The sequence below is a fragment of the Urocitellus parryii genome, chromosome 1, assembly GCF_045843805.1.
Source record: "Urocitellus parryii isolate mUroPar1 chromosome 1, mUroPar1.hap1, whole genome shotgun sequence".
Lineage (NCBI taxonomy): Eukaryota > Metazoa > Chordata > Mammalia > Rodentia > Sciuridae > Urocitellus > Urocitellus parryii.
The window spans coordinates 90978669-90990916 of NC_135531.1; the positions used below are offsets into that span (position 1 = coordinate 90978669).

At 30.8% G+C, this 12248-nt stretch overlaps 1 protein-coding gene across 1 annotated transcript in view; it reads left to right on the forward strand.

Annotated features, from left to right (window-relative positions):
• The window catches only part of Wdr36 (WD repeat domain 36), a 33221-nt gene extending 24032 nt beyond the window's left edge, over positions 1-9189 (forward strand). The window contains exons 18-23 of the mRNA XM_026391310.2: positions 1265-1362; positions 1771-1916; positions 3142-3261; positions 4023-4104; positions 5585-5772; positions 6785-9189. Of these exons, the coding sequence (XP_026247095.2) occupies positions 1265-1362; positions 1771-1916; positions 3142-3261; positions 4023-4104; positions 5585-5772; positions 6785-6934 (784 nt within the window). The 3' untranslated portion in view covers positions 6935-9189. The remainder of the gene's footprint in view (positions 1-1264; positions 1363-1770; positions 1917-3141; positions 3262-4022; positions 4105-5584; positions 5773-6784) is intronic.
• The last annotated feature ends 3059 nt before the right edge of the window (positions 9190-12248 follow it).

Here is a 12248-nt window from a genome sequence, read left to right on the forward strand (position 1 = left end):
CATTTGCTTGTTAATTTTAACAGCTTTCCTCAAGTGCATATTCTAAATTATATGATCATATTTGGCTTTTTTTTTTTTTTTTTTTTTTTTTTTTTTTTTTTTTGCAGAAAAGGTAAATGGATTTAAAAGGTTAGAAAAGGAATTTAAAAGGTTAGAAAAGTAAAGTTTCCACCCAAGCCCTCACCCTCTTTCTAGTTTCCCATTATGGCTGTATGACTTTAACTAATCCCTTCTGAACATTACCTACTTTATCTATAAAATAAGGCATAATGCTTTCTAATATTGATCCTAGTAGGAAGACTCTACTAACCTTGTAAAGATGATTTATGGTGATCTTCAAATTCTAAGATTGAACTTTAGGCTGTGATTATTCTAGATCCCCTGGGTCTAGAAAAGTGTAATCTTTGTCTTGAGTTCATATATCTAATTCTTTTAACTCTTATTCTTGGGGAAGAGGAAAAAATTGATTCCTTTTCTAATTCTAGTTACATGATGTTATTACATTTTTAAGATAAAAAGGTAAATTTGATATGTAATGGAAATAGATTTTGGCCATCTTAATAAACAAAATTATTATTTCCCAGAATCAATGAAGCTTCAACCATTAAAATAAAAGGATAATAGTAGCTATGATACCTGCCATAGGAGAATGAACTTCTTTATATAGAACTGATATTAATTAATGTTAATTCAGGACCTGAGAATCTAAATTTTTTACTTCTCATTTGAGATTCATAATATGTGAGTAGAAGAATCTGTTCCTGCTTTGGGATAGATGTCAATATCTTGGTTACAGATCTATGGCTCACCTGCCAGGTCAAGTAGCAGAAACATGGCCACTTAAGTGCATCACTCTAGAAAAGGGAAATCTATGACTTTTCAGCAGCACCGAGAATTTGGTCAGCATATTCCGTCTCTGAGTCCATCTTTCCTTTTATAATTTCCTTAAATGAAGTTGATATTTATTAAAATAATATTATGGAGGTTATTTTACCTTATGAAAGTATTATCTACTTCTGATCTCTTTTAAATGTGTTTTTGTACTACTTTAAAAATAGAGATTCTGTTAATTTCTTATACAGTATTTTTTTGTGATGGCATCTTTGACCTGAATGAATGCATTTTTAATCTTTAAGGTCTTTTCTTAACTAGTTGGTGATTGTAGTCTGTGGCCCAATTCAAGATGTAAAGATTATTAGCAGATATTGACATTTCTGTGAAGAAACATAACTTTTAAAATATTATTTCTGTTTTGATTTCTCAGGTCTAATATTTCCCTGTATTCAGTTGTCTCATTACGGCCACTTCCTACAGATTATGTTCCTTCAGTAGTGATGCTTCCTGGGACTTGTCAAACCCAAGGTAACCACAAAATAGTAAAGTAATTTTGATATTATTTTAAATCTAGTTTAAGAGCTGTTGCTATAGAAGGCAGAGCGCAATACATTTAATCAAAGTTTTTAAACTGTGATATGAAATATTTTAAATGACTAAAATTTATGCAAAAATATAATACACATAGTATCTATACGATACTAAATAAAATGCTAGTTGAAAGCATTTTAGTTCTTATGATGTGAGTTGTAGTTAATATGAGAAAATAAGGAAATGGGATAAGCAAAGGAAATAAATGAAAAGAGTTTACAAGGCTATATTAACTGATCATGTTACAGAATATAAATGGATTTGGAATGATTGAATTTTGTTTTTATGATAAAATTCTCATTTCACATTAATTTCTTTTACCTTAAAAATATGTATTTTTTAAAGATATAGATATAACAGAAGAAAATGTAGAACCAAGTGACGAAATGATAGAGTATGATTCACCAGAACAGTTGAATGAACAATTGGTGACTCTCTCACTTCTCCCTGAATCACGGTGGAAGAACCTTCTTAATCTTGATGTTATTAAGGTAATGTTATAATACATTTAATATTGAGCTTCAAGCACACATTCCATAGGCAGGGCTTTTGTTTGTTTGCTTGTTTGCAGAATTAACTTCCCCTACATTGAAGGCATTAGGAAGAGAGCAGTTAACATAGCAAAAGTAATGCCACTTAATTGAATGCCATTTTATCTATTCTGATTATCCCAAAGTAATCAACATTGATAGTCCTCTGTAGATGTTTGGATGCGGCCTAAATATAATCTATAATCTACAGAGCTATTGGAAGTTGAATTTTTTTTAATTCAGTCTAATAAATTACTTTCTAAGCTTCTAAAATGAGAGGGGAAAAAATTGCTACTATAATTTGTGTATCTACTGATACGTGTTTGGAGGCAAGAAAATTTCACTAATTTTTTAAGCTTTTTAATTAAGCATCTGTCATCCCATAACCTACTTTGTTAACTATAAAAAATTTTTTAGAGCTTTTGTGTTAGGGTCACAAACATAAATTAACATGACATAGGTACTAGATAATGTACTGAGACTACAGCAGTTACAGTAAACTGAGGCTCTGTGTCCTTGAGGAATTTAAAATTTCACATGAAAAGTGATTATCTGTGGTATATGTTAGTGAAGTGTATTTTTATGGCCCCTAATTGTAAGTCGAAAAAGCAATTGAAAAAAACAGAATAGAGTAGAAAATTCCAAGTTATCTTCTGATGGTACAAGTATTGTTTTGTGAAACTTGATTCAATTATGTATGTGTACACACATACACCATCACTAAGCTTATGTGTGTAGTAAGGCACGACATGAGCTGTGATAAAAAGTTTTAGGAATACTGATTCAGATACCTAAAACAAAATGTAGTAATTATTCTAATAATTTAATATCAAGGAACACTGCTACAGGTATCTATAATTTAGAAAAGCCCAGGTTAAGAGTAGCTGTGGTTACGTGACCAATGTAATTCCATATCATATACCACAAAAATGGGAAATTATACTCCATGTACATACGATACTTGTCAAAATACATTCTATTGTCATGTATAACTAAAAAGAACAAATGAAAAAAAAAGAATAGCTGAGGTATTGGTCAAATGGATTTTAGCATTCTAATCTGAAAAAGTTCATCTTTTTTACTTTTTGATATTTGTGTTTAAATTGATTTGGAATCAAATATTAAATATTAGAATCTGTTGGCAGGATAACAACTTACTAGTCTTTTTTCATTTTCTCTTAATCAGAAAAAGAATAAACCAAAGGAACCACCCAGAGTACCCAAATCAGCACCATTTTTTATTCCAACGGTCCCTGGCCTTGTACCCAGATATGCTACACCTCAACAAAATAATGATCCCCAGCAGGTAAACACCAAATTGAAACATTATAAGTATATGGGAGACTTCATCTCATCCCAGTCAGAGTGGCAAGAATATAAACAACAGTAAATGTTGGCAAGGATGTGGGGGGAAAAGGTATACTCATACATTGCTGGTGGGAATGCAAATTGGTGCAACCATTAAGGAAGGAGGTATGGAGATTCTTCAGAAATTTGGAATGGAATCATCATTTGACCCAGCTTCCCACTCCTTGAGAGGGGAGGGGAATATTACTCACCCTTAAAGAAGAATGAAATTATGGCATTTGCCAGTAAATGTGTGGAGCTGGAGAATATCCTGCTAAGCAAAATAAGCTGATCCTCCCAATCCAAAGGCCAAATGTTTTCTCTGATATGTAGATGCTAATTCACAATAAAGGGTGGGGGGCTAAGGAAGAATAGAGTTACTTTAGGTAGAGGGGAGTGAAGGAAGTAGGGAGGGAATAGGGGTAAAAATGTTAGTGGTATGAATCAGACATTATTACCCTCTGTACATATATAACTATAGGACCGAAGAATGAGAAATTATACTCCATCTGTAGATGATGTATCAAAGTGCATTCCATTATCATGTATAACTAATTAGAACAAATTTTTTTAAAATATGGGGAGTATATGTTTGCATATATTTTGTATCATTCTTTATCAAGATTCAGTTTTGTAAATTATTGATAGTTTGTAATTATCAACATTAATTTTTGGTGATACCTATGTTCTTTGAATAATGTGCGTTTGTTTTTGTTTAAGTCTAAAGTTGTAAATCTTGGGATCTTGGCTCAAAAGTCAGATTTCTGCTTGAGACTTGAAGAAGGACTGGTAAATAATACCTGTAAGTTAAACTATAAAATATTTTAACAAGTATCTGCAGCTTATTTTATGTGACAAAAAATTGAAGGAAATATTAAATTCCTAAAAGAAAGTAGCTAAAAGGATATAGTAAAAACTAAAAGGATTGAAATTTTAATTCTAATCTGAACTGATTTACCTTTTAAATTATATTAAATGAGTCACACTAAACTCAGGTGATATTGATATTGCAAAAATCCATGGAAAACCCCACATACTTTCTTCATGAAAAATTAGATTTTCTGGACTGAGGTTGTGGCTCAATGATGGAGTGCTTAAAGGTACACTGACAACTAAAAGAAAATAATTAAAAAAAAAAAACAGATTTTCTGTTTTTTTTTTTTCTTCAATTTGGAGAAGGATAAATTTTGACAACTTTTATAATGAGGATCTTGGTGTGTATCAAATATAACGATTTTGTTGTAGGTAATTTTCAAGCTTTTTGTTTTTATTTATATATTTGATTTGGAATGCCATTTTCAGTACAATAGAGACTTGTCTTAAGTAGTTTTATATTTCCATATTATCTTATAGAAATTTTATAATGTATTGAGTTAAATGTGCTAATATATTTAAAATTTGAAGGTGATAGTCTATAGCTAATACTAATGAAACTATTAACTGTAAGCAATTGTAAAGATCATAAGTAGTCTCCTGAAACATTTGATCTATCCTGTTGGTTTATGATCCTAATGCTTTTGTTTTTATGAAATCCATATGGGCAAAAGTGAAAAGATGCCCTTGAAAGACTTGTGTTTTGGGGTGACAAACAACAAAAACACTATTATTCAAAATATACTGAGTGACATAAAAATAATATTTTTTATAGCCTTTTGTCATCGGTGGTGTTTCAAAAAGCTAAAAGCAATCATTGCCATTACAGTATCAAATCTCATATAAAATGGTTTGTTGAGTATATTTTTGTAGAGTGCACATGAAACAATTATGAAGTAGGTTTGAAGGATCAGAAGAAGGCCTGGCGCCTTTCCCTTCTTATATATTTTTGTATTGTTACTATTTCTTAGTTATCATGCACTTTTACAATTTTATAATAATAAAATGGAGAAAGCAAAAAAATCTCTATCTTATACCCAGTGGTAATTATTGTTAATAGTTTGTTATGTACCTTGATAGTCTTCATGTGTTAGAATTTGTTCTAATTGATTTGTGAGCACCTTGAAGTGTGTGTCATGAAGCATTAGATTTTATTTAAGAGCAGGAAAGAAAGTTTAAATTACTATAAATTCAGAAAATTTAGTGCTTTCAATATTTTTACTGTATTGATTTTGTTATTTTTGCTGATTTTCACTTATTGGAAGTTTATTCTACTGCTTAACATAAAAAAATTAACACTCAAAATTTCTGATGCTATTTAAATATATCTTGTGTGGGGTATGAAAGAAAAACTGTAGCTTCTTAGTGAATGTAGTTAATAATGGGATTCCTTTTAAAATTTAATGTAGATGAAGCCGCTCTCAGCCTTCTGAAAGAAATGGGCCCATCAGGAATTGAAACAGAGCTAAGGAACTTGTCTCCTGACTGTGGTGGATCTATAGAAGTCATGCAGAGTTTCTTGAAAATGATCGAGATGATGTTGGACAGAAAGCGTGATTTTGAATTAGCCCAGGCATACCTTGCATTGTTTCTAAAAGTAAGTCTAATATTTTCCACCTTCCTTCCTTAGCAGCATTATCTAGTAGAACTTTCTGCAAAGCTGGGAATGCTCTACATTCACACTGTCCTATCTGATAGCCATTTGCCTTCTGTGGTTGTTGAATATAGAAAATATGACCAGTGTGACTTAGAAGACTGAATTTTTAATTTTTTAGAGTTTAAATAGTCACATGTGGCTAGGGACTACTGCACTGAAGTAGTTGGACCACACAGTTTGGTAATCTTTACTTTTTATTATAATTTTATTACAATTTTGACTGTACCTTTTAATTTTCCTATGTCATCATTTGATCCAATATACTAAACCATTAACTTTTTCTAAGTAGTTATATTTTATGTTTTTCTTGATCATAAAGAAAAAGTCAGATTTTATATTTGTTTTTTCTACTGCTGAAATAAAAATATTCACCTCTATTATAGTTGAAGGAGTTTCAAGTGATTTGACACAACAGTTGCTTTTATGATTAACAGAATAGAGAGAATAGAGAGCTTGTGTTTTGAAGGTCTTCTTTAATAGTCTAATGCATTGAAGGATAGATGATGCTCATTTTTAGTAATACATGATTTTTTATCTGTCTCATTAATTATCTAAAACTTATTTTCACTTGATCTAATTATTTTAAAATTATTAAAAAGCTAGACAGTAACATACAGGGTTGAACAATAGAAGTGCCACAGATTATATTTGTATATTTTTCCACATTTACCAAGTTTAGTTAGAGTTAGTGTTAGAAATAGGACTTTGGTTCAAGACTTTTGTTTGAACAACGATGACCACTTCAGTTCTGCTGAGGGAGTGACAGTCCATCAAGGAAGTCATGATTTAGAAAAAAATATGAACAAGTGGGAAATCAGAGAGAATAATAAACCAGCATTTAAAGGAAAAAATTAGATAGTATTTCCTTGGGCTCCTTGGTAAGGAAAAAAAAATCCAAATCAGGTAAAATTTTAATTTTCTTAAATAAAATATCTATCATTTTTCTTTTCAGTTACACCTTAAAATGCTTCCTACAGAACCAGTACTCCTAGAAGAAATGACAAAGTTGTCATCACAAGTGGAAGAAAGCTGGATTCATTTACAATCACTCTTCAATCAAAGCATGTGTGTTTTAAATTATATCAAAAGTGCTTTGTTATAAAAAAAAAACCTTAAGTGATTAAAGAAAGCAAAAATTTTTATTAGATGGGTTCAGTGTGAAAAAAGTGCAGCACTACATGAATAGTAAATAGTAAATAATTCAATACTTTAAATGCTAAATACTTTCTTGAAATAAAATTTCCCCTACTTTTGTTTGGAAAGCCTTAAGAATCAGATAACTTACTTTGAGTTCCTTCATTTTAGGTACTTTTATGGCTTTTTGAATTGTTGTTATCAGCATGCGTTTTTTAATATGTTACATATAAGAGATACTACATATTTAGTGTGAAGTACTGAATTAAGTTAAAGATGTCAGTTGTAAGGGATCTGTAATATAGTTATAAAAATGCCCTTATGAAGAAAAAAGGAGTGTTTCTTTCCTTGATAGTTTTTGATGAAATCATGGCTCTTATTGCTGGAAGGCATTTTGGACATCATCTAGTACTGCCTTCATATGTGGTTGAAGAAGAATCAGTATAAGGTCGCTGGGATCTCAGTGATGAATCTGAATTTCTAATACAGGCCCAGTGCTTTTTCCACTGTCAATCATGAAGGAACTTATTCTTGATTCAGAAGTATGATGGGTACTTGCCCAAGGCAAATTGTTATAGAAAAAGATTGAATGGATACCCATAATAGGAAAGGGGAATTCCAATTTCTATTGAAGGTTGTCCTTAAAAGAGATTTTCCTTCTTTACGGATGACTTGCTTTATTTGGGAAGAAACTACTGACTCTTCTTTTCTGTCTCAACTATTGCAAAACCTGGAAGATCTGGCAGTTTTCTCTTTCCTCATCATTTTCCTTTTTATGTTTCAGTACTTGAGCAATACATAAGTTAAAAATAAGCAGTTCTTAAAATTAAAAGCACAGTGTTCTAAAAAACTGCTTTTATTTAGTACACTCAAAAGTAGTGTCATTCCTAAAATGCAGCTGGTTAGATTTAGACACCAATAACATTCTTGTTAAATAGTAGAGTTTGTATTACAGACTAATCTCCTCCCAAAAAAGCAGTCCTTAAAAGGAATTGACTAAGAAGGAATTTAATGTTAAAGTGTTTTTATTTAATAATGTAGAATTAGTAAACTAGGGAAGTAAGTTTGTGTTCAGTTTTGGTTATCTTTTAAAATATATATCAATTTGTTAAAGCCACTAACTGAAATGTTAATAATGATTTAAGTTCTGCCTTTAAAAACTGACCTGAGGTGCTGGGACTATAGCTCAGTGGTAAAGCACTTGCCTGCCTAGCCTGAAGCACTGGGTTCAATTCTCTGCATCACACTAAAAATAAATAAAGTTATTATCTATCTACAACTAAAAATATATTTAAAAAAATTTTAAAACTTTCTTGAATATGATTTCCCCTGTTCTCAACATAATTATTGTAGAAATATGGCAAAAATACAGTATGCAGTTGTATACCTTGTAAAGATTGTAAATAGCTAAAACAAATGATAATAACTATCAACAGAAAACATTTTTTTAACAAATCATGAACTGAATTTTTTTATATTTTCAAATAAGAGTATTGAGTTGAATACGTTACTTTTATTGGAGATATCTTTAGGTAGTATTACCCACATTAGTTTGGCAGGTTATCTTCCAGAAGCTTTTCTATGCATTTACCATCAAAGAGGGAGGGGAAAAGAATATAAAGTATAATTTTGTATATATTTTTTAAAAATCAGTCTGTGTATATTGCTGTATCTTTAAATTTTAAATTAAACTTAATAAGTGACTGTATTGTACTTTTAAAAATGTCAGACACATCTTTTTTGACAAATCTTCAATCTCTGTATATAACCACAGGAAATAAAATGTATAGTTTTGGTTTTTTACATAAAGATCTTTACATCATTCTGCAACTTGCTTTTACCACTTGTTTTTTATTTTAGTACATTCTCATTGAACTGATCTTTATTTTGCATCATGTCCCATAATCTGTTTGGCCTAAAATGGACACTTAAGTAGTCCTCCCTTCTAATTCTAAACAGCTGGAGTGAACATCATCTTATGTGAGTCTTTATGTGCATGTAATAATTTCTCTGTAGTAATTGCTTAGAATTCAAATTGCTGGGCCAGAGGATAAGCATTTTTAATTTAAAGAGATACTTCCATCCAGTTGGCTTCCAAAATGACTATCATGTTTACAGTTCCCCTCAGCTAAGAATGAGCAGCTACTTCCCCTTCTCATGGAACTCTTTAAATCTTTATAATTTTTATTAACCTAATGAGTGAAAAAAATTATTTTAATTCAGATGAGCATCTTTTCATGTTTGTTTTAGACCATATTTTTTGGTGAGTAATCTTTTTCTTCTCATTTTTTTATTGAATGATTTGTCTTTTTATCTCATGGATTTGGTTAAGTTTTTATAAAACTTAGATATTGATCTATGTCTGTTTCCAATGTTTTTTCCCAGTTGACTGCTTGTCTTTAACCTTACTTAGCATTTCTTTTTTTTTTTTTTTTTAAAGATAGGAGAGAGATTTAATATTTATTTTTCAGTTTTCGGTGGACACATCTTTATTTTTATGTGGTGCTGAGGATCGAACCCAGCGTCCCTTGAATGCCGGGTGAGCGCGTTACCGCTTGAGCCACATCCCCAGTCCAGCATTTCTTTTTTTAATAGAGATTTTATATTTTTATATAGCCAAATTGATCAATTTTGTCTTATTCTAAGATATTAATCATATTTTTTATCTTTTTTATATTTGTTCATTTTGCAGTTGTATTTTCTCCTGCAATGTGCATCTGTGTGAGTTGTTAAATGTCTAGATCTTTATCTGTAATTGGTTTGTGTGATTAAAGTAAAGGTATAGACATGCCTTAATTCAAATGTCTTCAAAAATAATTTATTGAAAAATTAATTCTTTTGTCTCTGATTTGAAATTCTGCTTCATTAAATGTACTAAAATCTTTTATTGAGTTCTTTTATATTTCTAATAAATGTATTACTTTGATGATAGTTGTGGTATGGTTTCAGATTTAGTGGGGTAGAGCCCTAATGTTTTTCAAAAATTTTTTGGCTACTGGTGAGCGTATTTTCTTGAAGTTCTGATTTGGATTGTATTATATTAGTAGGATTGATTTATAGAAAACCATAATACGAGTGTTTTTAGTTAAGCACACTGTTTTTCTTCATTAAATCAAATTACTTGTGGGCAAGCATTTCTTGGTTTCATAGATTTTTAAAATATAGATTTTTTTGACAAATTTATTTCTGGGGTTTTTATTTTTGTTATATTGAAATCTCTTTTTCTAATATATTTTGTAAATGGTTATTGCTATTATAAAAGCACTTTGATTTTTATATGGCTCTATTGTGACACTGCCAAATTCTTTTAAGAGTCTGTGGATGTATTCTTAACTTAGAAAATCGAAGAGAATCCCATTCTATGATTGCTGAGATTTTATTTATTTTTTTAAGAATATAATTAAGGTCTTTTTTTTTTTTTTTTGAGAGAGAGAATTTTTTTAATATTTTATTTTAGTTTTTGGTGGACACAACATCTTTGTACGTGGTGTTGAGGATCGAACCCGGGCCGCATGCATGCCAGGCGAGCGCGATACCGCTTGAACCACATCCCCAGCCCTGAGATTTTATTTTTTATCAATTATTCATAGTTCATATAGTTGTTTAGAATCAGGATTGCTTTAGCTGGATCTGGCACAAAATGTCAAATACTGACAAACAGCAGAAGTTTTTGTTTTGTTACTGACTTCAGGGGAAATGCTTGTAAATGTTCTTTCATGAAGGATGATGTGTGCTCTGAGTTTCTGGTAGATATCCTTTGTTAAATTCTAATTCTGTTTCTAACTTGCTGCTCTAAAAATTTAAACTACAGGTATGTGTAGAGTTTTGTCAAGTGATTTTTTTTGAGCTTGAAGGATCAAGATCTTTAATTGGTGTAATATAATGAATTTTAATCACATATTTCCTATATTGAATCATGTTTAATTCCTGGGATAGTACTATTTCTAATAAAGATATAACTGTCCATTTTTCCATTTCTTAGAATTTTATCTATCTTTGATTTTTTTTAAATTTTCTACTCAAACTGGGAAAAGCCCTGCCTAGAGTCTTTATTACATCATGATTTTTTCTATTTGATTTTTTCTGTTTACTTACTATTGAGTTTTTTATCTTTTCTCAAGATAATATTGATTTATGTTTTCCTTACCAATCACAAGATTTACTGAACTTTCCAATATATAGTGTAAATTTATATATAGGTTTATGCCTTTTTTTATTAATTGTTGCTTACAAGTGAAGGAAGCCCAACTCATACGTAATAATGTTTGCAAAAATCTAGCAATAAAATTGGCTTCACCTGTTGCTAGATTTACAGGTTCCTTGGAAATCAGTTTCTCCAGTTCCCCTTTTTGCTCTCCTCATTATTAACTAACTGCTCAATCAAGATTTATTGAGAACCTACTATGTTCCAGAATTTCTTATTAGTACTGGGAATGTATCCATGATCAGAACTTGAGGCAAAGTAGCTCCCAACAGTTCTGAATTTACATATTCTTCCGAAACTAACTAGAAAGGAGTTCTCTTTAAACAAGTCCTAAACAGATTTCAATGTGCCTACTTAAACTTTGAACCTATCACTGTGGCCAGAGAGATTCGGTGCTTTATTAGCTGGGTTTGGTCACATGTGGAACTCTGAAAAAGAGATGGAAACAACCAAGCAGAGCCACCTGAGTTGAGAAGGTAGAATAACTACCCACGGAAATGGGTTCTGTGAGTAGATGAAGGGGAGAGGCAGGCAGAATTACAAAAATTGCATCTGTCTAAAAATACATTTCTTCCTGGAGAAAGTTTTATACGAGGATCTGGGGAAGCATTTTTAAAACTGTGTGTGTACTTACAAGTTCTATATATTCATTAAATAAAAGCACTGAGTAGAATATTTGAAATACATACTTTTTTGTTTCGAGGAACTAAATTAGCATTGTCAAATCAGAGAGTACACCAAAATCCAAGGCATTGAGAAAATTTTACTGGTGTGACTGGATTTTTAAATTACATTTTATATCATCTTATTTAGGACTCTTGATTGTGAATTATAGAAAATTTTAGTGTTTAAGCAGAAAGGAAAATTTATTTTAAGAATTTAAAGGCACCTTCATAAGGGTTAAGTTATTTCATTTTCTGGACCTTTTTGTGACCAGGATTGAAACACTGAGAAACAAAAGAAATATTCTTTCTTCAGCCTTTCTTTGCATGCTTCTTCATTCCTTTCATTTCAACTCACTGATACACACCCACTTCCTAGACGCCTGGATTAGGTGCTGGGGATTAAGATTCCTCCT